The sequence below is a fragment of the Chaetodon trifascialis genome, chromosome 12, assembly GCF_039877785.1.
Source record: "Chaetodon trifascialis isolate fChaTrf1 chromosome 12, fChaTrf1.hap1, whole genome shotgun sequence".
NCBI lineage: Eukaryota > Metazoa > Chordata > Actinopteri > Chaetodontiformes > Chaetodontidae > Chaetodon > Chaetodon trifascialis.
The window spans coordinates 18,367,366-18,391,093 of record NC_092067.1 but is presented as its reverse complement, the minus strand read 5'-3'; the positions used below and the strand labels follow the sequence as shown (position 1 = coordinate 18,391,093).

The window sequence follows — 23,728 nt, the reverse complement described above, 5'->3', positions numbered from 1 at the left end:
TGTACCTGAAGAAACTTTATTCCTTATAAAAGCCATAAACCCTTTACAGTCACTTTACAATGACTACAGAGAAAATGAGGAGTTTACATATACACCTTTAAAAAGTGTGGAGATATCCTAACCATGGGACTGCACTCAAACAATGTCCAAATCCATCCAAACATAGTTTCCGCTCACAATCACCACAGACTGTTAAAAGGTAGAGGAGAGAATGATTAACAAAAAGAAGATTAATGGATTATGTGTTGGACATGTCAGATCCATGCAAAAATGAAAACATTTTGAAGTTGTTTTGGCAATGGGAATCAATAGATTGCCAGAAAGACAGAGAGAAAGACAAAGACTTAATATGACGTCTCTGTCAGTCTCATGAAGCTGGCTGACAGGAAGAAAATCACTGTAAAGAAGACTCGGCTTCAGCTCCGAAGAAGAGGAAACAACTCTTGGATCACAGTGTCATTTTAGCAAACATCACTTCCATCATTTCGCTGTTGTAGTGTATGTGCCTGCGTGTGTGTGTGTGTGTGTGTGTGTGTGTGTGTGTGTGTGTGTGTGTGTGTTTGTGAAAGAGGCAGCTTAAAATAATTGACAGTAACTGCACAGCAGCTGAAAGAGAAGAGGGACTGCAGGACCAGTGCCATCCTGCAATCACTGTGTAAATTCCACGTCCAATATACGAAACACAATCAGATAGCAAACATTAACCAAGAATCAAAAAAAAAAAAACCCCTCATCTGATTACTCAGTAGTATCAAACAATCGATTCAGAACTCTTTGATATTCCAGTCTTTCATTAGTCCTAATCTGTCTTTGATTCAGTTTTCTCATCATCTGTACAGCATCACATCCTCAGTGGTGCTAATTAAATGCCATCTCATGCATTATTCTGAAGGAAAGTGAAGGCCTCACTCTAGCCCCCAAGGCATCAGTGTCTACGTTTGCCATACATATGCTCGCCTGAGATGCATCATCTCCAGTGTCTACGTCCGCGTACCTAAGGATTAGACAAACATGATGATCAATTCGCCAGTTGACGTGACAGTTTCCTCCCTTGTGCTTGCATGATGAAGTAACCGTGGCCCATCCCTCACACCCCTGGGATATTTTACCCACGCAATGAAAAACATCTACACCGAGTAGAGGATAGATTAACAAGTGGCAACAATGAGCAGGTAAATAGTGTGACTGACACTGGCGTCATACTCGTTAAAACTTGAGAAATCTGTCTTCAGTTGCATAAAAGAGGATAGATTACTTGACTTAAGTTTTACCAAGACATGAGGTGGGAAAAGCCACTTCAAAGGTCACATCTGCTGTAGCCCTTATTCAGACAGAGATGGGAGGTAAACAGCAGTGTAGGTGGTTCAGGACTGTTTGGGTCATGCTTCTTTTAATGGTCCACCTTCAGGGTCACAATAAATATTTTTGCATAAATAGATCAGATGTTCTGCCGTAATGACCTTCAGAAGCACAGGTGAATATGTATGTGTTAATATAATCTGCCTGCATGCCTTCAGATGTCTTAGTGTGTGTGTGTGTGTGTGTGTGTGTGTGTGTGTGTGTGTGTGTGTGTGTGTGTGTGTGTGTGTGTGTGTGTGTGTGTGTGTGTGTGTGTGTGCGCGCACCCTTTGTTACACCTGTAGCATTTGAACAAAACCAGAGCGTCTCAGAGAGTCTGTATCAATCAGCATTAACGTCGTACAGGATTCTGGTGTGAACGTCAATACGAAGACGATGTTTAGTCCACTCCCAGAGCTCGGAGCTGTCTCTCGATCTCGTCGTCAGAAATGGTGGCTTGTTTGGCGGAGGCGGCGCCCGGGAGGCTCTTTCCTGCAGCTGGAGCTCTAACCATCTGGAAACACACATGGGCAGAAAAATGGCATTAGCCGACGCACTCGGTTCACACTTAACACACGCGTGCAGTCACAAAGCTTAGTGCTCATTGTAAGAGCGCCTGCCGTGTGCTGCCTCCTGCCACCGTGTAAAAGGCAAGTTCAGATGTAATCACAATTGATATAAAATGGTATTGCTGATTACACTGGAAATCTATTAACTCCACATAACAATTCACAGTGCATAAATACTTTGTGATGTCCCTTTAAATCACAGCTTAAGTAGAAGACGGCATCAGCTCCACGAGTATAAGTGTTTACAGCATCAATCGTCCTTCATTTGCAAGAAAAAACAAGATAAAGTTGTAAGAAATTACTATTCAACTTTCTTTAATCTCTCCTTTAAAAGTGTGGCTTTCCAGGTTTGTTGTTTTAATGAACATTTTCTGGGCTGTAACATTTTTAGGCTGTTTATCTGGTTTTATACGACGTTAAAACAATCTGGCTCTCACCACCAAAGGGCATAATTAAAATATGGGGATATAGTTCAAACTATTATTAAATTACATTTGTCGTGGCTGAAAAAAAGGACCCTTTTCCTGCATTTATCATTTTCCATTATACACTGAACAATAACTGCACTGAATATGACAATAACACACATGGCGGCTTATTGACTTGGGCTATTTCCTTCCAAACTACCATAGTTTATGAGTCCTCCAACTTCCTTTCAGCTTAAGGGTCGATTGAGAGGGCTTTTATTGTTTTGCTTTTCCAAGAAAGTGCATGATACGAGAGCATTCAGAGAATCATCTGCTCGGTCTTTTATTGTGATTGAGCAGGAAATAATTACCCCCTCTCTGAATTCAAAAACTATTTTCCAGGTTTTTATTTAACTTGCCTGTTTGTTCTCTCCAGCTGTGGGCTTGTTTATAGGACAATGCGTGGGTTTGTGCTATGTGTTATGAGGGGTAATAACTCATGAAGCCCCCCAGGGGGAGCCAGACACACAGCAGATGGGCAGCCTGGCAGCTCCACAGGCTCCGGTACATGGAGTGAGAAGAGCTGACGGCTAGCCCCACCATGTGGCAGCTGGAATACATTTTATCAGTCCAGTAAAGGCCATGTGGTACGCTTAATGTTCAGTTCCTGTGGCTGCGGGATGTGCACTCCATTAAGAAGAGTTAGGTGTAAAATGCGTGATAAAACAAAACTAATTCATGATTAAAGTTACCCTTTCTGGATAACACAATATAAGGTCAGTGGTAGATTCTCTATCGCTCCCATATTGAATTTCTTACCTTTCCAGAGATCTCAATGCCGATCTCATCCAGGACCTGGTTGACAATGCCCTGAGATTCCTCTTCATCCCCTGAGTCTTCAAAGATGTCATCCAAAGTGTCGTTGACTGGACAGAGAGTAAGACGGGGAGCGGGGAGATAAGGACGGACGGGTCAATTAAACAGCAGTCAGACACATTGATTTTCAGTCACAGGTTGGACTTTAGAGTGAGACAGCTGAACATTTTGATTCCAAACTAGCCAATGTATGTATGTGTGGATACTTGTGGATTATCACTTCATGCAGTACGTGTTACCATGGTACATTTGTATTATCTAATCAAAACATTGACTGCAACGCACGTCACTCCTTGCACATATATCCTGACAATCTGGTTCTGGTAAGCCTGTAAATACCAGAGGCCTTTGTGCATGCGCATGTGTGCATCATGTGTCCTTACTCATGTCCTCAGTCATCCCCATCTTCATGTTCTCCTTCTGGAAGTCCTGCATGGTCTTCAGGGTCTTCTGTGGATCCATCTTTTTATTCACGGCTTGCATAGTCTGTTCAGATTTTAAAGAGAGAGTGAAGGGAATTATGTTTCAAGTTGGTGCCAAGGAGAAGCAACACACTGTCAGAGCTGCTCTTGAGCGACAAAACAAAATGGTTGTAAATGGATGTAGCAAATAAGCAAGACCTTCAGGCTGGAATATCCTGCGTTAGCTCTTACATTGCCCTCTTTTTCACCACAGGAGGGCAGTAAAATATGTGCAAAACGCCAAATTAAGCTGAAATATTAAGTTGGATTCACATGGTCGCCACAAGGCTTTTTCCCAAGGAGCTAATTTCAGATGATTTTTACACTTATTACAAATCAGTGTGTTCTGCAGCAATGTTCGTTTGGTTAAAATAGGGCCTCAGAAGGCTTGCTCTGCATTCACTAGCGCACAGCATAATAGAAATAATTCACAAATTATGCATCTCCTGCGAAAGATAAGCACAAGCGTGGCTCACTTTCACAGCCCAGCCTGACACGACAGAGAGGATACAATCCCACTTTAACTCTGACTCTGAACTATGCCGAAGAGGAAAACGCTGCACTATTCATTGAATAAACTGAATTGAAACTTGTGTATTAACAAACTTTGTGTACATCTGACATGAAACAATTAACACAGTGGCGCAGTGAAACAGCCACACACCCACCTCATCGCACTCCATTAATCTGAAGCCTAATTATATTTGACCTGTCTGTGTTTGCTAAGTCTGACTCTGTACAGTACATCGCTCCCGGCCAATTACTACCTCTCACACTTCATTAACGACGACGCTGCCGCAAGACTTGGCTTTAAACATGAACAGATCCCACATTAATACTTTAATTACAACACTAAAATATTAATATGAGTAAACACCGGAACTAGTTCATACACAAAACAGAAACACATCTAACTTTTCACAGCGAGTTGATTTTGGTGGATATCCAGTGTCTAAATGGCTATTTGAGCATTGAGGGAAAGCTAATCTAACAACTGTCCACTTTGAATATGCTGTGTGTGTTTGCTAGAAAGTACACTGTGTCCATCTTTAAAGCATGTGCAGCTTTCTTCAACCAAAAAGATGAAGATGTACAAACAATAAACCCTGAGGGACAAAACCACATGTTGCTTTTCACAATAGATTGTCTTAAGATATATACACATTAAAGGGATAGTCTGGATCACTTGAAGTGGGCTTGTATGAGGTATAGGGCCGCAACTAACAATTATTTTATTATCTATTAAACTGCCCATTATTTTCACGATCAGTCGATTAATCGTTTAGTCTATTAAATGTCAAAGATTGACAAAGGAATTGCCATTTACATTCATAAATGACAAAAAAGCAGCAAATTATGACATTTAAGAAGCTGAAATCAGCAAATACTCAACATTTTTGCTTGGAAAATGACTGAAACGCTTAATCACTTTATAGAGTTGGCGATTAATGATCTTTTAATTGACTAACCATTGTGGTTCTACTGTGCTGTCACCCTTTGTGCCTTCAAACTGGAGTAAACCTGCCAACTCAACGTGAATCATTTTAAAACCTGATCCAGGGTCCGGGATCTTACCTTGGCTGTGCTGGACATGGCGCCGGCCATCTTCATTTGGGAGTTCATGACCTTCGTCTGCGTAGACATGGAGGTGACTTTCGAGCTGACGGCGTACGTGCGGTTCTTCTGCTTCCTCAGCTGGACCAGCTGCTTGGCCAGAATTGTACACGCCTCCTTGTTACCGCTCTTAGCCATTTTCTTGATTTCTGCCTCCTGGAGGGTTGAAGGGGAGAATATGGGATGTGAGGACACCAACAAGACTGTGTGTTATCATACTTAACAGTAATAGTAGGTAACTTTTAGTGCAATGTCAGTATGCAAACTTTACAAATTAGTGCAAGTATGCACAAAAAATGAATGGATATTGTAAGAATGTAGTCTTTTGTCCATATTACAGAATTGTATTGTGTGACAGGAAAGAAAGCAGAAGGAGCAGCCACTAATGGCTCCAAACACTAAATCAGCTATACTGTAGATGTCTGGAACAAATCCATTAAAGCAACTGAGAGGCTAAGTGTGTCCTGGTTTTATGGGTAAAGAAATCATCAACAGTAACAACAAGCATTTAATTTGACGTACTGTTCCATATAAATTAAGAAAAACAGAGGGTTTAGGGCTGCACATATTGCAGATTAGCCAGAGGAGAGCAGCTACCATGCATAACGGACACATTCCTTTCCAAAGTAATCAGTGAACGCCTCCAATTTTCTATCTGTTTCAGCAATACGACATGCTTATCCATGTCAAAAACTCATTTCTTGGAGAATCAGGATGGAATAATCAGCTGCCTTGTCAACTGCAAGGAGCTCAATGGTAGACTAGAGGACCAGTGTCTGTGCCATGGAGGGATCTGAATGGGTAATCCACACTGATGCCATTGCTGAATGAACATTTTGGATGTCCGTCACTCGTTTTTGCCATCTTAAATGACATTTCATGACCCTGAAGAATCAAGATGGCTTTTTAAGGTAAACTGTGTAATCATTACTATGCAAATAACTGCACTTCCTCTTACTGTACAACACACACAACCAAGTACTTGTGCCTGCACAGGCACCCTATGTATTGATAAACAAACAGAAATGTATCCACAGAGCTCCCGAGAGACCAGCGTGTTTGCAAATATAGACACAGTAAATAAAGTCATCTGGATCAGGCCTCGCACACTGGCAAGCAAATACGTGCTTTTGGCTTCGGTAAACATCAGAAAACACACGGATGCCCACAGGGATGCTGTGTGTGGGCGCGAGTGTGCGTGAGCATCCCGAGAGACGAGAGCGGAGCTGCAGGTTACAGTAAGCTAGCCAGGCCTCTCAGCACTGCTGCTTACAACAGCCCGAGCATGTCTGCTTCATTTCTTGTGTGTGAGCTAAAAGCATCTTCAGGAAACACCAATCAATTATTAATGTTTGATGAAGCAACAGACATTCCCCACTCAGCTCAGGGTCTCTGTTTATCTGACACACACACATACACACACACACAACGGTGCATTAGGGTCAGCCTGTATCTGCTTGTCTCATGAGGACACGGTGTATTTAGGATTTTTAAGTTTAACACCTTTTCCATCCATTTTAAGACCTCAGCGCCTCTTCGAGCTCTAACTGGTTTCATCAACAGCATTTGAACTTACATTTAGCATACATTAATATTAAATAGCACGAGTAAACAGTCTTAGTTTGTGATGACTCCTTGAACTACTGTATCATACATAATTAAGATAGGAAGGATGGGAACGCCCATCATCACGATGAAGGCCGCTACTTCATCATCTACAGCTGACCTCCGAGGCTACACCACACACCGCACAGAGCGGTACGCCTCACTGTTATTTCTGGAGACAGGCCTCAGCCGTGGTTCAACCTCCTTGTCTGAAAATGTGCATTTCCCCGGTAGCTAGGCAGCTTAACACCCAGGCATGAAGAGACCTTCATGTCATCAGGCAGCAGTCGGTCAGTGGGACAGCGAGGGCGCAAACTGTCAACGTCTAAATGAAGTACGCAGAATCCCACTGCACACCCCTACACTGAAAACAAGCTATAAAATCTAATACCTCAGGAAAGGGCGTTTTAAATACTTTTTAAGGGCCTTAATTGTGAATAAATTGATTTATCAACTTAAATACTTTTTAAGACCACGCAGACGCCCTGGAGCATGAAACACTCAAAGTAATGCCACTGGGTAAGAAAATGTAGAGCCGTGTGAGAGAAAAAAAAATAAAGGCAGACAGTAACAATAATAATGTCAACTGTGCTGTCATCTGAGAAACTATGAATGCTTTAACGGGGCAAAGACACAGAGGAGAGCAGTGGGACTGCTGCTGATGCGAAGCTTATAATGTCTTATTTACTGTCCTGTCAGACAAGGAGGAAGGGGGCGAAGGGGTGTGATGGATAGATAGTGCTCTCTGTGATGCTGTAAAAGCTCTGCCTCGGAGGAACTGGAAATCTCTGTATACACACGGGACAGCGAACAACAGATGAACAATGTGTTGCAGCAGCAGCTTCAATCCACAGACTTAAAGTAATAAATAAATGAAATCAGGCTGTGGTTGCAGTGTATTTTTGTGTCAGAGAGCCAAAGTTTAGGGCTGAAAAAGACAATAAAATAGATGAATTTGTTAAACAATGTCAACAGATTTAACAAAAAACATTATTATGAAAGACACAGCATAGGCATTAAATGACGGTAAGGTATTTTAACTCTCTTTAAGGTCCTGTGGTTACTTATTTTTGCAAACTTGTCAAAGACTTATGAACTAGAAGGCATAGGGGGTCAACAGACAGTCATGGTTATCCTAAACTGCAAATATAGGTCATTTCCATTTCTTAGCGAAAGAATCTTTTATTCAAAACGTATAACAAAGCTTTAAAAAAAGAAAAAACTGGACTAATTAGCGGAAAGCATTAATGAGGAATATAAAACCGGGCTCCCCAGGGAAGTAATTATGTCCTGTATGATATTTACTTAATACTACAGAGGGGAGAGGACATAGCCGTCTTCTTTTATCTTTCAGAGAGGGGAAATGTTATAATGTTATGTGTGTCTGGGAGTGTGTGTGTGTGTGTGTGTGAGAGAGAGAGAGAGAGAGAGAGAGAGAGGTCCCACTTGCCTGAAGCAAAGCCACCACACCATATCATTCTTGTCTATTCATTTAGACCAATTAGCCAATAAAGCTCAATAGCAGGAAGTGGTTGTAATATCTCTAGCTGTGTGTGTGTGTGTGTGTGTGTGTGTGTGTGTGTGTGTGTGTGTGTGTGTGTGTGTGTGTGTGTGTGTGTGTGTGTGTGTGTGTGTGTGTGTGTGTGTGTGTGTTGGGAGAGCAGGGGGGTCTTAATAAAGAATTGATGCAATATATAGAAATCTATGGGAAATGTCTTGCATAGACACAATCCAGTTCCCCAGACTGTGTGTGTGAGTGTGTGTGTGCGCGTGCGTGTGCGTGGTCCCACCATTTGTTTCTCTTGTTTCTCCAGCGCTGCTCTGTCTCTCGCGATCTGTCTCTGAGTGCTCCGCAGCTCCTTAGACTGTTCCTTGATGATGTCTTTGGAGAGAGACGGACAGAAAAAAAGACCAGTTCACACTCTGTCAAAGCTACGACACCTGAACATTTCGAACACGCAAGTGGCTTTTTCAGATACTAAAATGCCAAAATCCAAATACACTCTCCGTGACATTCAACAGGAGATTCAAGCTACAACACTCTGTCAAAATTCTCCCCTGCGCTCGTGACAGTAAGATATCTCCAGTCCTGAAATTTGGCATCACTCATGACTCGAGTGCCAACATAATCAGGAGCTGACAGCTGAACAGAAAGTGCATGGAGTTTCATTTTTTTATCTTCTGAGTGGACCACCTTTTCTTTTTTTACTCTGGGTGCAGTAGTAGAAAAAAGAAATCTCTAAACTGAGAATGGTTTCAATTTGGACATCACTGTTTCTCTCTTGCATCGGCATTTGAAAAGGGGCAGGGACCAGGTCAGCTGGCTTCGGGAGAAATCTGAAGCATCTATTCAGCGGCTTAATGGTGAGCATGTGCAAGTTCGCGCCCACATGGAGGAGAAATACCACAGAGTAACAAGCAGCACACTGAGAACGCACGCTGATACTGCCAACTGTGGACGTGCTCATTGGACAGCTCACACCAATACTGAGTCAGCTCTCACAAAGTGGCATCATGTGAGATAATGTATGACTCTGAAGTCACACACTCAGCCATGACATCTGAGTGAGGGGCAATCCAAATAACGGCACACACACACACACACACACACACACACACTTCAGGACCTTATAACACTCTACTGTACTGGCTATGGAGAAAAAACAGTTTTGAGATTTAACTGGATTCAGTTGCTTAATAAAGTAAAATCAGATTTAGTCAAAATGGAGGTGTTCTGGATGTTACTATGTGCAGCAACATGACACACAATGTCTTTTTACACATTTTAAATCTATAATGAATTTTCACACACCATATAAAGTTAGGATTCTGGATAAATAAAGTAATCAAGTCAAGTCTGATTACAAATTTGCAGATAAACTCCACAAAAAAGCCTTTTACAGGGTAAAAAAGGACAAAAAACTCAATAGCAACAGAGGAGGGACCTCACCTCCACGACCAGGATGGAGAAATGAGTAAAGAAATACACAATAGTTAAGTTATCTGAGTAATATGTAGAGTTTAGACATTAATTTGGTAACAATTTTAATTTCAAAGCAACTGTTTCAGCTCTATATTCATAAGCTGATATGTGATATAATTGGAAATATCACTTTTTGCCAAAAAATGCCTATTAAGTTGATCAAGACACGTCAGTGCGTTGGACCACTTGTGCGAAAGACACACGTTGTACGTATAAGGTGACGTGCCGCCAACGTCTCAAAGTGGGAGGGATATCGTCCTACAAATACGTGGGATCTAACCCCCCTCCTCTCCATTCGCCAAATACCCAGAAACCACTTCAACCAGCCGACCCAGGGCTAGCAACCCGAAAACGCCGCGTCCAGAGAGAGGAGAGGAAGCCAGAACATGTCATGGAGACAGCAGCGAAACGCCACGGCTGAGAGGACCTGGCAGTGGCTCGGTGTGGAGTGAAGGTAACACAGCACAGTGAGTACAGTATGCAGATGATCGTTACGGCTGAAACTGGAATGACAGTGATGGGAGGAGGTGATAGGCGGTGCTGCGAAAAGATTTGCCTTAACCAACCGAGCCTATTTTTAAACCTGCAGATGATACACTTTGATATTCTTATTGAATCCTCCACACAAATACGGTCCACGGGAGGTGAAGTATAGTGTGCCGTCCCTCTGGACATGCAGCCATATGAGTCAGTATAATCTGTACTTTCACACAGAATAATTGATTCATTACATTTGATAAAAAAAGAGGCAGTTTTTTTTTCTTTTTTTGACCTTGCGAGGCTCATTACCTCGCCTGAAGAAAAATACTGAAACATTTAGATTGAAAGGCTTTCAAGAATTTTGACATCACTGTATATTACTGACTGAAATTACCATATGCAGCATGACACAGTGGCTTACTTTAACAGCTTTTCTTTTACTTTACAGAATCTTAACGCACTGTTTTGGATAAAAACTGCAGGTATTTTCTCACTTTTACTTCAGAGTCTATGAGTCAGACACAAATGGACAGTAAAGTATTAGATAATGTCTTTCCGAGGAGGAAAACTTGAGAGATGGAAATGACGCAGAGCAGCCGCTGAATTAATCTAAGGTTATATAATTTAAAAAAAAAAAAAATCAACGATACACTATGACAGTTCACACAAACATTACATCTGGTGATATCTATTTGACAAGACAAACTCAACGTTGACTCATACATATAGTGTTGATTTGGAATTATGCTTCCGGTTTCTAATTCGGACATTGTTAAACAATTACTTAACCTTAGCTCTAGTTTAGCAACACAGTCACCTTCTTCCTGTATGGACGTAATGTTAACAGACAGCTAACGACACAGTTTAATCTGTTAGTATGAACTAACCTAAACGACACCACTAACACCACATAGTGCTGCTTAGAGAGCTACACTGTTATCCAGCCATATATGTTACAAGTATAGCATGTTCACCGACGCTAATACACTGAGTTTGGCAGCACTTCAACTCAGGTTTTCGACTTCAGTCGGCAATGTGACCGGTGACTCAACTAGACCAAGAACAGGTTAAACGAGTGGGAACAGCTAATTAAAGACGGGAACAACACAACAGCCTGTACACTCGGGCTAAAAACAAGTTAGCTAGCTCTTCACACAGAGCAAACTTACCATCGGTAGTCTTCTTCTTGAAAAGGGAACTCATTGTCGCTGCTTTGTGTCAACTTAAATACAAATACAAATCCTTGACTGCTCTAATGTGTGATTCTTGTTGTTGATACCGCCGTTTGGCCGTCACACCGTGGCGGCAGGTCAGTTTAGCAGCCTCGGTTTCCTGGTTGACTTTCTGTTGTCGGAGTTCCTCCCTCAGCTGACTGACTCCACGGCTCCGCGTGACGTCACGGCGGGACTCTCACGCTGCATTCAGTGTGCCTCGTAAAATATCTCTTCAACAGCAGAAAAGTGTGCCTCACTCGTCCAAAAATGTCCATGCCAGACAACGGTAGCCCCACTGCCATTGCGCTGGCACCTTGAAATGTATTCACCGCTCCAATAACAAAAGATGCTTAAACTTGTACATTAAAACATGGTTCCTTCATATCCATTTCACATATGAACGTATAGTAGAGAAGCAAAAGATCCATATAGTGAGTGAATGCAGCATAAAGGCAGGGTAACCGATTAAAATGTTAAGTGGTAACAAAGACATTTCTTATTCTTGCTAAATGATTAGACTAAGCAAGCCAATGAAGTCATGCTGCCATGTGCGGGTCGCCTGTCATTTACAGTACTTTTATTTTTTATTTTTTGTTGTTGTCAGGAAACAATCCACAGAGGGAGTCACTGTCTATAAAATAGCGCCTGCAGCTTCTCACAGCACCATAAATTCTGTTATTCTCGATATCCCCTCCTCACTTCTTTATCCCACGAGGCAAGGGTGTTCATACACACCAGTCTGTATTCATGTATTCGTATTGTCTTATTTCATATTGATGCTGAGAGCAACTTTATGTGCAGAGGTGGGATTCTTGAACCATAACCAACTCAATTTGGTGGAAGTGTGTCGGTGTTGGAATTGGCAGTGGGAGGTAGCACAGAAGATACAAGATGATGGCGGGGGGGGGGGGGGTCTCAGCCCAGAAGTCGTGAGAGATGCCAAGTTGTGGCTGGAGCAGAGGAGAGAGGGGTGACTTTGAGGAGAAGGAGAGGAGGATGGGTAGCCTTTAGCTCTTTTCTCTATCTCCAAGGATGTGTGTGTGTGCGTACACTTGCCTGTGTGCATCAGCATGTCGTCCTGAGGCGTTGTTCTTGTTAAGGTTATTAGGGAAGATGTTTGACGCTAATCAGTGGAGGACTACAGGGACCCCAACTAAACGGCCTCATCATCAGAGAGCCCCAGTGGTGATAAATCTAGCCCAAAGCACCCACAGGGCTTGCAGGTACCAAGCCTGTATCTGTCTCTGGCTTTGCAGCTACAAAGTAGAAGTATGTGAATCAATACCTGAAGATCAAATTTTAGCCTTTTTTAGCTTTGATGGACTACACCTTGTGGAATTGATAAATATTCCTTAGGAACGCCTTAAACCTGAATTTAATTCTACTAAATAAAATGTGACAAAATGTTTTTCCCCTCTCTTTTTTCATTCTCAGAATCACTTTCTCCCCTTTTTTCTCCTCTTTCTTCAACTATGTCTCCTGTTCTCCTCGTCCTCCTCCTCTCTGCAATCTAGCCCGGGGCAAACAATGTTAAGGCACTAACTACAGAGTGCAGGGACACACACACACGCGCACAGAGACGTTCATGTGTGAAATGAGATCTCTCCCACAATCAGTGGGAGTCGCAGTCATAAAGCACATCAAGCTTTTCAGCTTTAAGGTATCATCGAACAAATCGCACAAATCCTTTCATCTGATGACTGTTACAACTGTGTTGTGTCTCCTCTTCGCAGATAAACCCATTCATGGACATCCAGTGATGAAGCCAAGTGTTGAGTCTCACAGCGAGGGGTCCTTATTTTGTTGTCAGTGGAACAGACGAGAGCTGACAATTTGGCTATTCCCCACAACCACACAATCAGTGGAAGTGATCTGTGTTTTCGACCGCCTTAAATTCAACTTTAATATGCTGTAATTTAGACACAACATCACAAAAACTTTGAAACTCTATTTTAGCTTGCAAAATGGCACAATGTCTCATCAGAAATCAGATTCAGCAACTTTCTGTCCATCACAACAGGGACAGATAATCCTCGATCGACAATGTCTCGTTTTTTTGGTAACAGGCAGCCAGTATCAGCCCCACATGCAGGAAAAACCACAGATTCCATTATTGTTTTCTGTTTTTTCATTTGCAATAGAATTTCAACAAAGCTCCCTCAGGCCCCCTTAGGATGTAAATCTCATTCCCCATATTTATCGAGCGTAAATCCTGAATCATAACGGTATATAAGATGCCGCTATCTTCCCTGTGCCCCTGACACGTAGTAAGTAAGCTGAAATATGTTTGTATGCAAACACGGTGAGAGAAGGGGGCTGTGATGGGAGGCACGGGATTTCAGCAGTACTTCTTCTTTCTGATGGATGGACACTTCACTGCTGCCCAGATGGAGAGAGACAGATAGAGGGAGGCAGGGAGGACACAAGGAGGACCAGTGGGATTATAAGAGAACAGAGGGTAAATTCACAGAGAGGAGGAGAGGAGTGAATCAGTGGAAAGATAGAGCAAAGCAGGGACGGGGGGGGGGGGGGGGGGGGTTACAGCTCACAGAGTGGTCAAAAAGTCTGTCGTCACATGGAAATCTTGCTCTAAAGCTTGAACTCTGCACTGTAGGCTTATACAGACACAGTGCATGTTGTTCATTGCCCTGTTATTAAAGGAATTTGCCTTTTTAAGAAATACACAGATTCGCTTTCATGCTATAAATTAGAAGGGGAGACCAATACGACTCTGAAACCTCTCTGTTATATATCAAGCTAAAGCCAGGAAACAGTGATCTTATCTTAAGCCATGTGTTCTGCACAAAAACCAAAACTGTAGAAGCAAATTTTTGTCCCAGAGGGAGCTGTTGGCCACTCCAGATCATGACAAGACTCCGGGAGGCAAAAGAGAAAGTCCTACACATGATAATAATAATACCATACCATAATACCACAACTGTACTTTGTTACCTTTGGACAGAGCTAGTTGTTTCCCCCCGTTTCAATTCTTGATGCTAAGCTAAGCTAACAGGCTGCTGGTGGTAGCTCATGAGAGTGCTATTGATCCGCTTGTCTAACTCTTGGCCTGAAAGTGAATAAGCATATTTCCCAAAATGTCAAATGAACAAAAATAAGCTACAAACTCAGGTTCATCCACTTTCATCATCTGCAGTTTCTATACACATAGCACAGTAGAGATGACGGGGACCGCACTGGATATTTAAGGGGAAGTATTTCTGACATGACATTTCAATCAGTTTCCAAACATAGTATGTGAGTAGTGGAGAGGATGTAGGACATATGGAAGACAGCAGGTGGCTGAGAGAGCGGGAAGAGAGGCAGGGGTGGTGGGAAGCAGGAAGACAGGGTGATAGCAGCGGGGGCATTCGGGATGGTCTAATAAATCGAGTGAGTGACTCCGCTCATTTCTGCCCGTGGGACGAATCTAGTCGCGCTCACAGGCACAGCGCAGCATCAGGGAATTGTGTGTAATGAGAGATTATTCTCCCCCGTAGTGTTTGCTCATCATCATTGCCACTCGCAACCTCCCCAGCCTCCCACAAAGCGCGCCCCCCCCCAACAGAAGCAGGCAGGGATTGCTTTGGAATGCAGGTGTGGAGTAAAGACTAACATGAGCACACACAATCTTACAGACATGGTTTTGTGAGTAAGGTCAAACAGCGAGGTGTTATTGTTTAAATCTGCTGCTGGCGCCAATTTTGGATGTCACACTCAGGGAGGCACACACACACACGGTCCAATGACATCCTCCTTTATCCACAGGTCTTTTTTGCCTGAGGAGACCAATCTGTCTGAGGTTGGATCCTACATGCATCAAACCAGAACCCTCTTCTGCCCCCTTCTTTTTTCCCCCCTCTCTCTTCTGTCTCTCCAGTCCACGGTCTTCCTCGCCCTGGAGCCAGGCTGTGACCACCAGAAGTGGGATGGTGGTCCCAGCAGGGGCCGGGGCTCAGACACACCATTAGCATGAGGGAATTAGAGTCATTATATCTGGAAGGGCAACGGAGGACGAGTCCTTCGCTGTGCAGAAGAGGGAGGAGGTTTGGGAAGTTGTCTGAGGGAGGAAACAAACAAAGTGGGAAGCTTTGTTATTCAGGTAGCTGAGAAACATGCATCCAATAATAATTACATGGATGTATTGATGATGAGAACACATACTTATACATGCAGATGCTGTGGATGGTCCTGATTCTGAATGGCGCTTTCTGAAACGCCAAAATAATGTGTCTTGAATCCATGTGTTTAATTCTAGGTATTACATTTGAAAGTCTGTGTATGTCTGTGTGGTCTATGTGGGGCAGCATCATTTGTAATGACTGCTGGACTGAAGGAAAGGTGAGTTTATCTGAGAATCATCAAGCTGGAAGAGCACAACATCACCTTGAGTTATCAGGCTTACACCAACAGTGTCGACTTTGATTTTGCTGTTGTTCAATAAATATGTACTTAAATTAAGGAAGGTCTCTTTATTTTTGCACCACCAGACATGTTCCCTGGGATACATACTACTTTCAGTGATTCGTTTTACCTTTGAGATGAATTCATGTAGAGGCTTGGGTGGCATAGAATTCAAACCCTGTAATTTTCACTTATTTATTGCCCTTAATAAGGGTCTTAATGAGTGAAAATATGAGAGCAAATAGCAAAAATATAACATTTTATAATGAGAGAGCAGATAAGACTGAAATAGAATGGGATGTACAGCTGTTTTATAGTCTAATAGCACTATTAAAAGTTTTGTTAAGGTGGAAAAAAGCTTAGATTACAAAGGGATGGAAGAGGGAGACCCAAAGCAAGGGACTGGCCCCATCCCTCATTTTCACTCAAGGTGCCAACACAGCAAAAGAAACGTCCTGTGTCTCTATTCATTCCTTTGTGTTTTTCATTCAGAGTTACCTCTGCCGGAGAGCATTTCATTACTGTCACAGATAATGTGAATCAAATCTATATCCTTCAGTGTGTCATTGTTTAAACCACACATCAATTTCCTGTTCCTATGGAGAGGAACCTGCATGCTTAATTTCGCACATATCCAGAGCATGAAACCAAATGTCCTGCATAACCACAGTATTATTTACAATTTGCTGTGGATTTCCAGATTTAACATTTAAATCCATGTCCAGCTTTTGTTTAAAAGGACAATTCCCCCCAGTTTGACCCTCCAAGGGGGACACACATCAACATCCCCTCCATCAACACGACCCTGTCTTTGAGTCTCCATCATCTCATTAACTCCTGCCAGGCAGCCGGGGCAGCTTCCTCTATCTTTATACATGCAGAATATGAGTTAAAACTGCAAGATGGAGTAAGTAATTATCTGCTTTTTAAGCAAGGTCAGCTGTGAGGGAACCCTATATCCACTGGTCACTTTGTTAACGGACAGACAAGCATGCACACTGTGAAGGAAGTTCCTTGCTTTGTCTAGCATTTGCAATTAAAACTCTAATTTCCATTTATAAAATGTGCAATAATGGCTAGAACAATTAAAACTGAGTGTGTGAGATCGCTGAGATAATGAAACGGCAAAAGCATGGCGCTTCTGTTCGACAAAAAAGGCCCCGGAACCATTTTTTTTCCCTTTGCCTTAACATGAAAACTCCATTTCCATTAACTTACAAATGACTCTCTTTTGCTCATTAGAAAACAGACCGGTTCTACAATACAAATGATCCCACTATGTTGTTTTTGTGTCTCAATTAAACTGAATTATACATCAAGACTGCTCTAGTTTTAAATTACAGGGTTTTTTTTTCTGAATATGACTAAAGTGAATAAAAATCCACTCATATTGCATCACTCCATGCACTTGAAGATGCACTAATGGTTCTTTAATTGGGCTTTCATGTTTGCACCCCTCCCCCATCTCTCACACATATTATACTAAAGTAGCAACTGCATAAAATCACGCACTGAATGTACACATAACATGTGTGTATGCATGAAATGATGCAAGTTTGACCAATATTTATGTTATTTTATTAGACAGAAACTGGCTCTTTGGATATTTTTTCCTTTTCTGAGAGATTTATGACAATGAAATATGAAATGAGTGATGGCAACCACTGTAACGCATTTTCATCCACATTTTTAAGCCTCGTCACCAGAACCCTAAAATACTGTTGAAGTTTTTTTGAAGGATCCTCCAACAATAAAACTGGTCAAATCTTTGCAGCTCAATTAAATCTGTTTAGTTAGTATCTAAATGTGCATGAGTGAAACCTGCACGTGCAGTCTTCATTCGTTTGCCTGATTGTTCACGGGAACCTTGCGCATCTGCATCTGCACCATCGTCATCATCATCATCATCATCATCTTCCGGTCGTCCAGAGAGTCGGCTCAGGCAGGTGTGTGTTTCTATAGGCTGTCTCCTGGGCAAAAGAACGACAGCAAGCGCACTATAAAACTCATGATGCTGCAGTCTGCTTAATGTGAGATACCATCATCAACAGCACTCAGCGTTATCCCACACCTGCCTCATCAGGAGCGCAGTGTAAGGTTAAAAGAGATTTTAACCATTTAATGTGGCAAAAAAAAAATGCTGAGAAGGAGTTTGACAAAAGCATTTTCCAAATGGTTGGTAAAACAGTTTTTAGTTGTCAGTGTCTCTCCAAACTTGGAGGGTCAAACTTACTTCTTTTTTTCTTTTTTTTTTTACCTCTGAGACTCAGATCTGGGCCACAGCACTCGTGACCTGTTTTTTACGGTTTCTCGGGATGTATCCCCAAAAATTCCTCCCTCCCAGACAACAACGTTCCTCTGAAATGTGTCTGTGATCTAAAGTCGTGGAAGTTTATCAGGCATGTGAAATTTCTTTAGATCTAAAACACTGGAGGTGCCGCTCGTTCTTTGAGGGTTCATAACAGCAGGAAAAGCAAACAATTCTCCAAACTCTGCTTTAATTTCTGTCCCTTCCCTTCTCCTCCCTCTGCTTTCCCCTGTAAAACATCCACTAATAATCATCTCGGTGCCTCATTAAGGAGCAGAGGAGTTGAGGCACAGGCTGCTCCAGATGTTTGCTGGAAAACCCCTGAGGTCCAGCGTCTGTGTCAGGGAACTCGTGTGTGTCTGTCTCTTGCAATACGCACCATCAAGTGTGCGTGATTGCACGTGTGTGTGTGTGTATGCGATGCCGCTATAAATCTGTGCGTTCTCATACTTCCTGCACTGTCTCTAGGCATCACTCTAACTGTTCCACTGCCCCACTTCCAAAGCAGGCGCCGTCAGCGAGGGACCAGATTTCCTCTCTGAGAACACTAGATGGAGATGCGGCCTAACTCTGCCGTCTCTGCACAATTTTATAATCAGTCTCTTTGTCTGCCGGTGTTGTCACAGTGAGCGATCTGTCAGGTCAAGACATGCAGGTGGCAGCAGGATTTGAATGATTTATGGGGCTGTTGCTGACTGTTTTATTAAAGTCTGCCCCACTCACTGTTTTTCAACTTTGCTGTGAGATTTAATGTGTTTTTCAAGGCTTATTCATTGTAAAATTGATCAGTGAATTGACCACATATTGGCTTTTACTATTGCTACACATTAAATACCATATCATTTATAATATGCACTTGCATTTTTGGCAATTCCAGTATTACAATTGAAAGAAATTAAAAAGATAAACTCTTCCAGCTTCCTCCTTCAGCTTTCCACTCTTATTATCTGGCAAACTCAGCTGAAACCGTTTCTCATCATGGACCTCGGTGTGCACAGCTGAGGCCCCTTCAAATAAGCAAAATTCCAAATGTTTTTGTCTCTCCGAAGATCTTTTCTTTCAAAATGCTGCCCCACTTCCACGGTGCCTAATCGCATCGTCAAGTTGCGACTGAATAATTCACGCCGCTTTTGCGGAATCAAAGTGAATGAAACATGAGAGAAAATGATGAGACGGTGACTTGCTTGCCACAGTCTCTGGGGTCCCATCAGATCTGGCAACCACCATGCAGGGCAGGTCCTGGAAATAAATAATAAATCTCCCTGTTGTCTTTCCTAAACATTTACCTTTCAGGGGACCTCACAGTGGGGGTAATTCACAGATGAAATGCAAGAGGAAAAGTACATCTCTGACACAGAGCACAGACAGTGAAGCATTTCCTTAAACAACTCCTGAAATAACTTTCACGAATAAATGTACAGTTAATACACTGCATAAGTTTTGACGTTAAATTCTTTTAAAACGTCTGTATTTCGTGTAAACAGCTTCGATGTTAAGAAGCCCCACACAACCTCATATCAGTGTTTCACAGAAGACGTTCTGACATGTCACAGCAGGAAAAGCACAGGTGAAAATTAACGATGGCTGACGTTCATTTAGCTGCTTCAGTTTGCTGGCTCACTGTCACCCTGTCATGGGACACTTGAATAGAACAGAGCTATCGTTAATGTTATGATCAACACCTGTGTTTTTCCTTGTGTCCAAGGGCCTACCAGTGAGACTACACGATTGATTGATGTGTGGTGTGTAGGTGTGGCATGAGGCTTTGACATGAACCAAGAGCTGTTTAACAGCACTGGGTTCAAACATGATCTAATGTCTATAAACAGATATATGCATGTGAATGAGATGATGTGAAATGTTGTCTCTCGCTAATCTGACCACTTGTTACACTGGCAGCCCCAAGACACCAGTTGTTGCTCCCAGAGGCTCAATCTCCACCAGACGATACACAACGTGATCTGCTTATCATTTCTAAAAACACATTCTCTTCACCTCTCCTTCAAATGCCTGAGAAAACTCTCCACTTGCGGTGTGATTTATTACAGTTTCCTGTATGTGAGACAGAAGATCATTCCTGTGCATATCAGGCAGACAGATTTTGGTGAACAGCTCCGTGTAGCGAAGGAGCCAGGTGTCATCAATCTAATTACTGCCTGCCTGTGCAGCACACTGCTGTCTCCATTTGAACTGGGAAGACTTAAAACTGTGTCAGTAACAGGCATGCTAACTTGACAGGGATGAAAGTAATTTGATAATTGTGAAATTGTGTGCTATAAGATTGGTTCAGTGCTCATATTTAAATATTTAAAAGCCAGATTCTGCATGTTTTTGTCAACAGCTCTTTTAATGATCTGCTCTTTGGCTTGGCATGTGAATCGTTGTAACGGGTTTTTTAACACCTAACGGGAATCATCCTGCATATTTTTGGATCACTTTTTCCTCACGCTGTGCAGTCTGGTTTGAGGTTTCCCTAAAACGACTCAAAAGACTGAACAGGTGGAGGGAGCACTTCCTTAAAGGGCCACGGCCATCAGCTGTTCAGGAGGGGCAGTCATGCTGAACAGGTGGCACTGGTGCTGAAGTGCACCTTAAGGCTGTTAGGGAGTACCTCTATACTGAAGTCCTAGAGACCTGCAGGGAAGGCCAGCCATGACAAGAGGCTGCACATTGCTCCTCACCACATATTGTTGGCAATCAGAAATGATATCCTCACATGCCCAATAAGCTCAAGGGTGGTAATCAGGCTAAAAACTTTTAGTCTGATGAGTTTTGTCAATGCAGAGCTCATACACAGTGCAAAATACAGAATTAAATTTCAAAGAGCTCTTGTCCTCATTGCTTAGTAAACACTGTACGGAGCTGAATGGTAAGTGGCACTGGTAAATTTGCAGATGAAATGAGGTTTGCTATGGAGACGCAGTATTTCGCTCTGTGCTCATTGACCAGGGAAGAAAGGTGAGCATTGGCAGAAAGATGCATTTTGAAAAAGCCTTCTTTGTCTTGCACATGTTTATAACCCAGACATGTCTTGACCGAAACCATTGGAAAAAGCTGGTCAGCAGGACTGAGAGTCTACGGCCATGCTAGCCCTGTGAGGCTGCACATAGACACAGTGCTGCTAAATGCTAGCAGGTCTAATGAGATCATCTTAGTTTAGCATTTGCCAATTAACACTAAGCACACGTTGTTTATATGTTGGTTAACCTTAAGAAGTTAGGTCAAATCAAAGGTTCATGGTTAGCTGTCAGTGAGTTTAAACAGGGGACAGCATACCACTTAGAGCCCCCCCTCTTGGCAATCATGCTGCAGAGATTATTGGTCCTCAGGTTTTCTTCGGAACCAAAAATCTCAATGAATAGCTCCTGTTCTCTGACTGAGGGAAGTTAAGGTTAGGTTAAGGTTAGGGTTAGGCAAGTGGTGGTTATGGTGAGGATGTGTTCAAGAAATAAATGTACGTCTATGTAATGTCCTCAGAAGTGCTAAACGACTGTGTGTGTGTGTGTGTGTGTGTGTGTGTGTGTGTGTGTGTGTGTGTGTGTGTGTGTGTGTGTGTGTAGTGAGTGGTCTGACCAGGTGGTATGACCAGCAATAGCAGCCCACTAACATTCCAGCCTCCTCTCCCACGTCTCTCGTTCTCCATCTCCACTAAACAGCAGAACTTCAAATCTGGACCTCAGCAGCTGCATTTCCATCCAAAGAATCAACAAATCACGATGCACGCAAATGAAAAACCTGAGGGGAAAAGGCCAATTTAATGATCCGCTTTGATTATTTGTTCATTATCAACAAAAATATGTCTCATCCACTCAGTGGATTGAGTTGAAGAGGTTGACTTGATTATAAGATTTTACTGAAATACGATTTGGAATCCAGCGACAGTGCGATTCAATCCACACAGGCAGGGAACTTGTATCTGATTTATCTCTGATCAGTACAGCCCTCTGCACAGATCATGTAAGTTGCTTGTAAATATCTGCTTATTCTGAATTTAATGCCAGCAACACGTTTTGAACAAGTTGGGACAGGAGCAACAAAAGACTGGGAAAGATGTGGAATGCTCCACAAACACCTGTTTGGAATATTCACAGGTAAACAGGTTCATTGATAAAAGGACAGGAATGGGCATGAAAGGGGCATCCTGGAAAGGCTCAGTCGTTCACAAGCGAGGATGGAGCGAGGTTCACCGCTTTGTGAACACATGATTGGATAAAGGATATTACTGCACGGACTCAGGAACACTTTGTAAAACTGTTCAGTTCATCTGCAAATGACGGCACTCTGTTTTCATGTCTGTTTTACATTCTGATTTTTGGAATCAGGAATTCACTGTTACATCCTCAGTCAGGGTGTTTTACACATCAGGCTTCTGAGATTCCGACAGCTCACTAAGGAAGAATAAGAGAGTAAAATAAGACTAGATGAGATGAAAACTGGGAAAAGATGGGGATAAGCTTTTCCTCAGGTTTTCTTAATTTGTTCCTGTTCTCTGAGTGAGGGAAGTTACTTTCATGTTATATGTACACTCTGCATTTTCATTCCTGCTGTCACTCAGTGGGGAGACAGTCGCTGAAACTGAAACAGCACACACTGTATAATGTAGTTTAGGTATAATCACAGCGATAGTTACAGTAAATCAAGTATGCATCTTATTACTGAACAATACGTTTTCATTGGAATCACTTCTCATGCGTGAAAAAAGATGGATAATCTGTCTATTTTTTATGGCCTCATAATAACAGATTTATAGATTGGATTCCCTTCATATTTATGACTCATGAACTGGCATGAATTTCAAATCAGTTCTGAAGGGACTGAAGGGGGAATATGATCTGAAATAAGGGAGAATTTAAAAAGTCCAGTATGTACATCTAAAACCTCTATTATATCAGCAAGTCTGGACTTTGTGCCATCAGATGTTCATTGTCCAGGTTTTTTGTTTGTTTTTTTTTTTAAAAAAAAGCATGTGAACAAGGGTTTAATCCCGAGATGATGGACACATTTTCAATTCATTTTAACAACTTATATGACATTAAAATGCCTTCTCGTGACTTTTATTTCTTCTGTGTAATCACTTTGCTTTACTAAAGATCGGTATTTCCAACTTTGGGTCATCTGCTTTGATTATGGATGTGATAGGTGTGTCTGACAGCGGGTCTCCTGACGGGTCAAAATGACAGTCGTGTCATGTCACTGGTCAGGCCAACAGGTGGCAGCAGACAGCTCAACTCAGTCCACCAGGGAGCTTCATTCAAAGAGGGAAAACTGACTATCAGCAGTACCTACATAGCAGTTATCAGTGTCCTGGTAGCTGAATGGATAAGGGACATATTACAACATCCATGGATCAATTTCAGCTTCCATGTCAGACCCCTCTCTATCTCCTCTTTTCCGGTCTGCCTCCACACTGTTTGCAATTCAATAAAGATGAAAATGCTATAAAAAAAAGAAAAAAATTTTGAGTTTTCAATA

The 23,728-nt window shown here is 42.3% G+C and overlaps 1 protein-coding gene across 1 annotated transcript; it reads right to left on the bottom strand.

Annotated features, from left to right (window-relative positions):
- Positions 1–11,703, bottom strand: chmp2ba (charged multivesicular body protein 2Ba). Its single transcript, XM_070976503.1, has 6 exons — positions 11,503–11,703; positions 8,661–8,752; positions 5,227–5,421; positions 3,574–3,676; positions 3,134–3,240; positions 1–1,852 (listed from the first exon to the last, which is right to left on the bottom strand). The coding sequence occupies exons 1-6, from the start codon at positions 11,534–11,536 to the stop codon at positions 1,739–1,741; spliced, it is 645 nt and encodes a 214-aa protein (XP_070832604.1). The 5' UTR covers positions 11,537–11,703; the 3' UTR covers positions 1–1,738.
- Positions 11,704–23,728: the final 12,025 nt, after the last annotated feature.

Bases quoted from the DNA above. Each gene is read 5' to 3' on its own strand.
- chmp2ba (XM_070976503.1), bottom strand. From the start codon at position 11,536: ATGAGTTCCCTTTTCAAGAAGAAGACTACCGATG. The intron at 8,753-11,502 runs GTAAGTTTGCTC...CTCTCTCCAAAG, and splicing joins CAAGAAGAAGACTACCGATG to ACATCATCAAGGAACAGTCT. The intron at 3,241-3,573 runs GTAAGGACACAT...CTCTCTGTCCAG, and splicing joins GGGGATGACTGAGGACATGA to TCAACGACACTTTGGATGAC.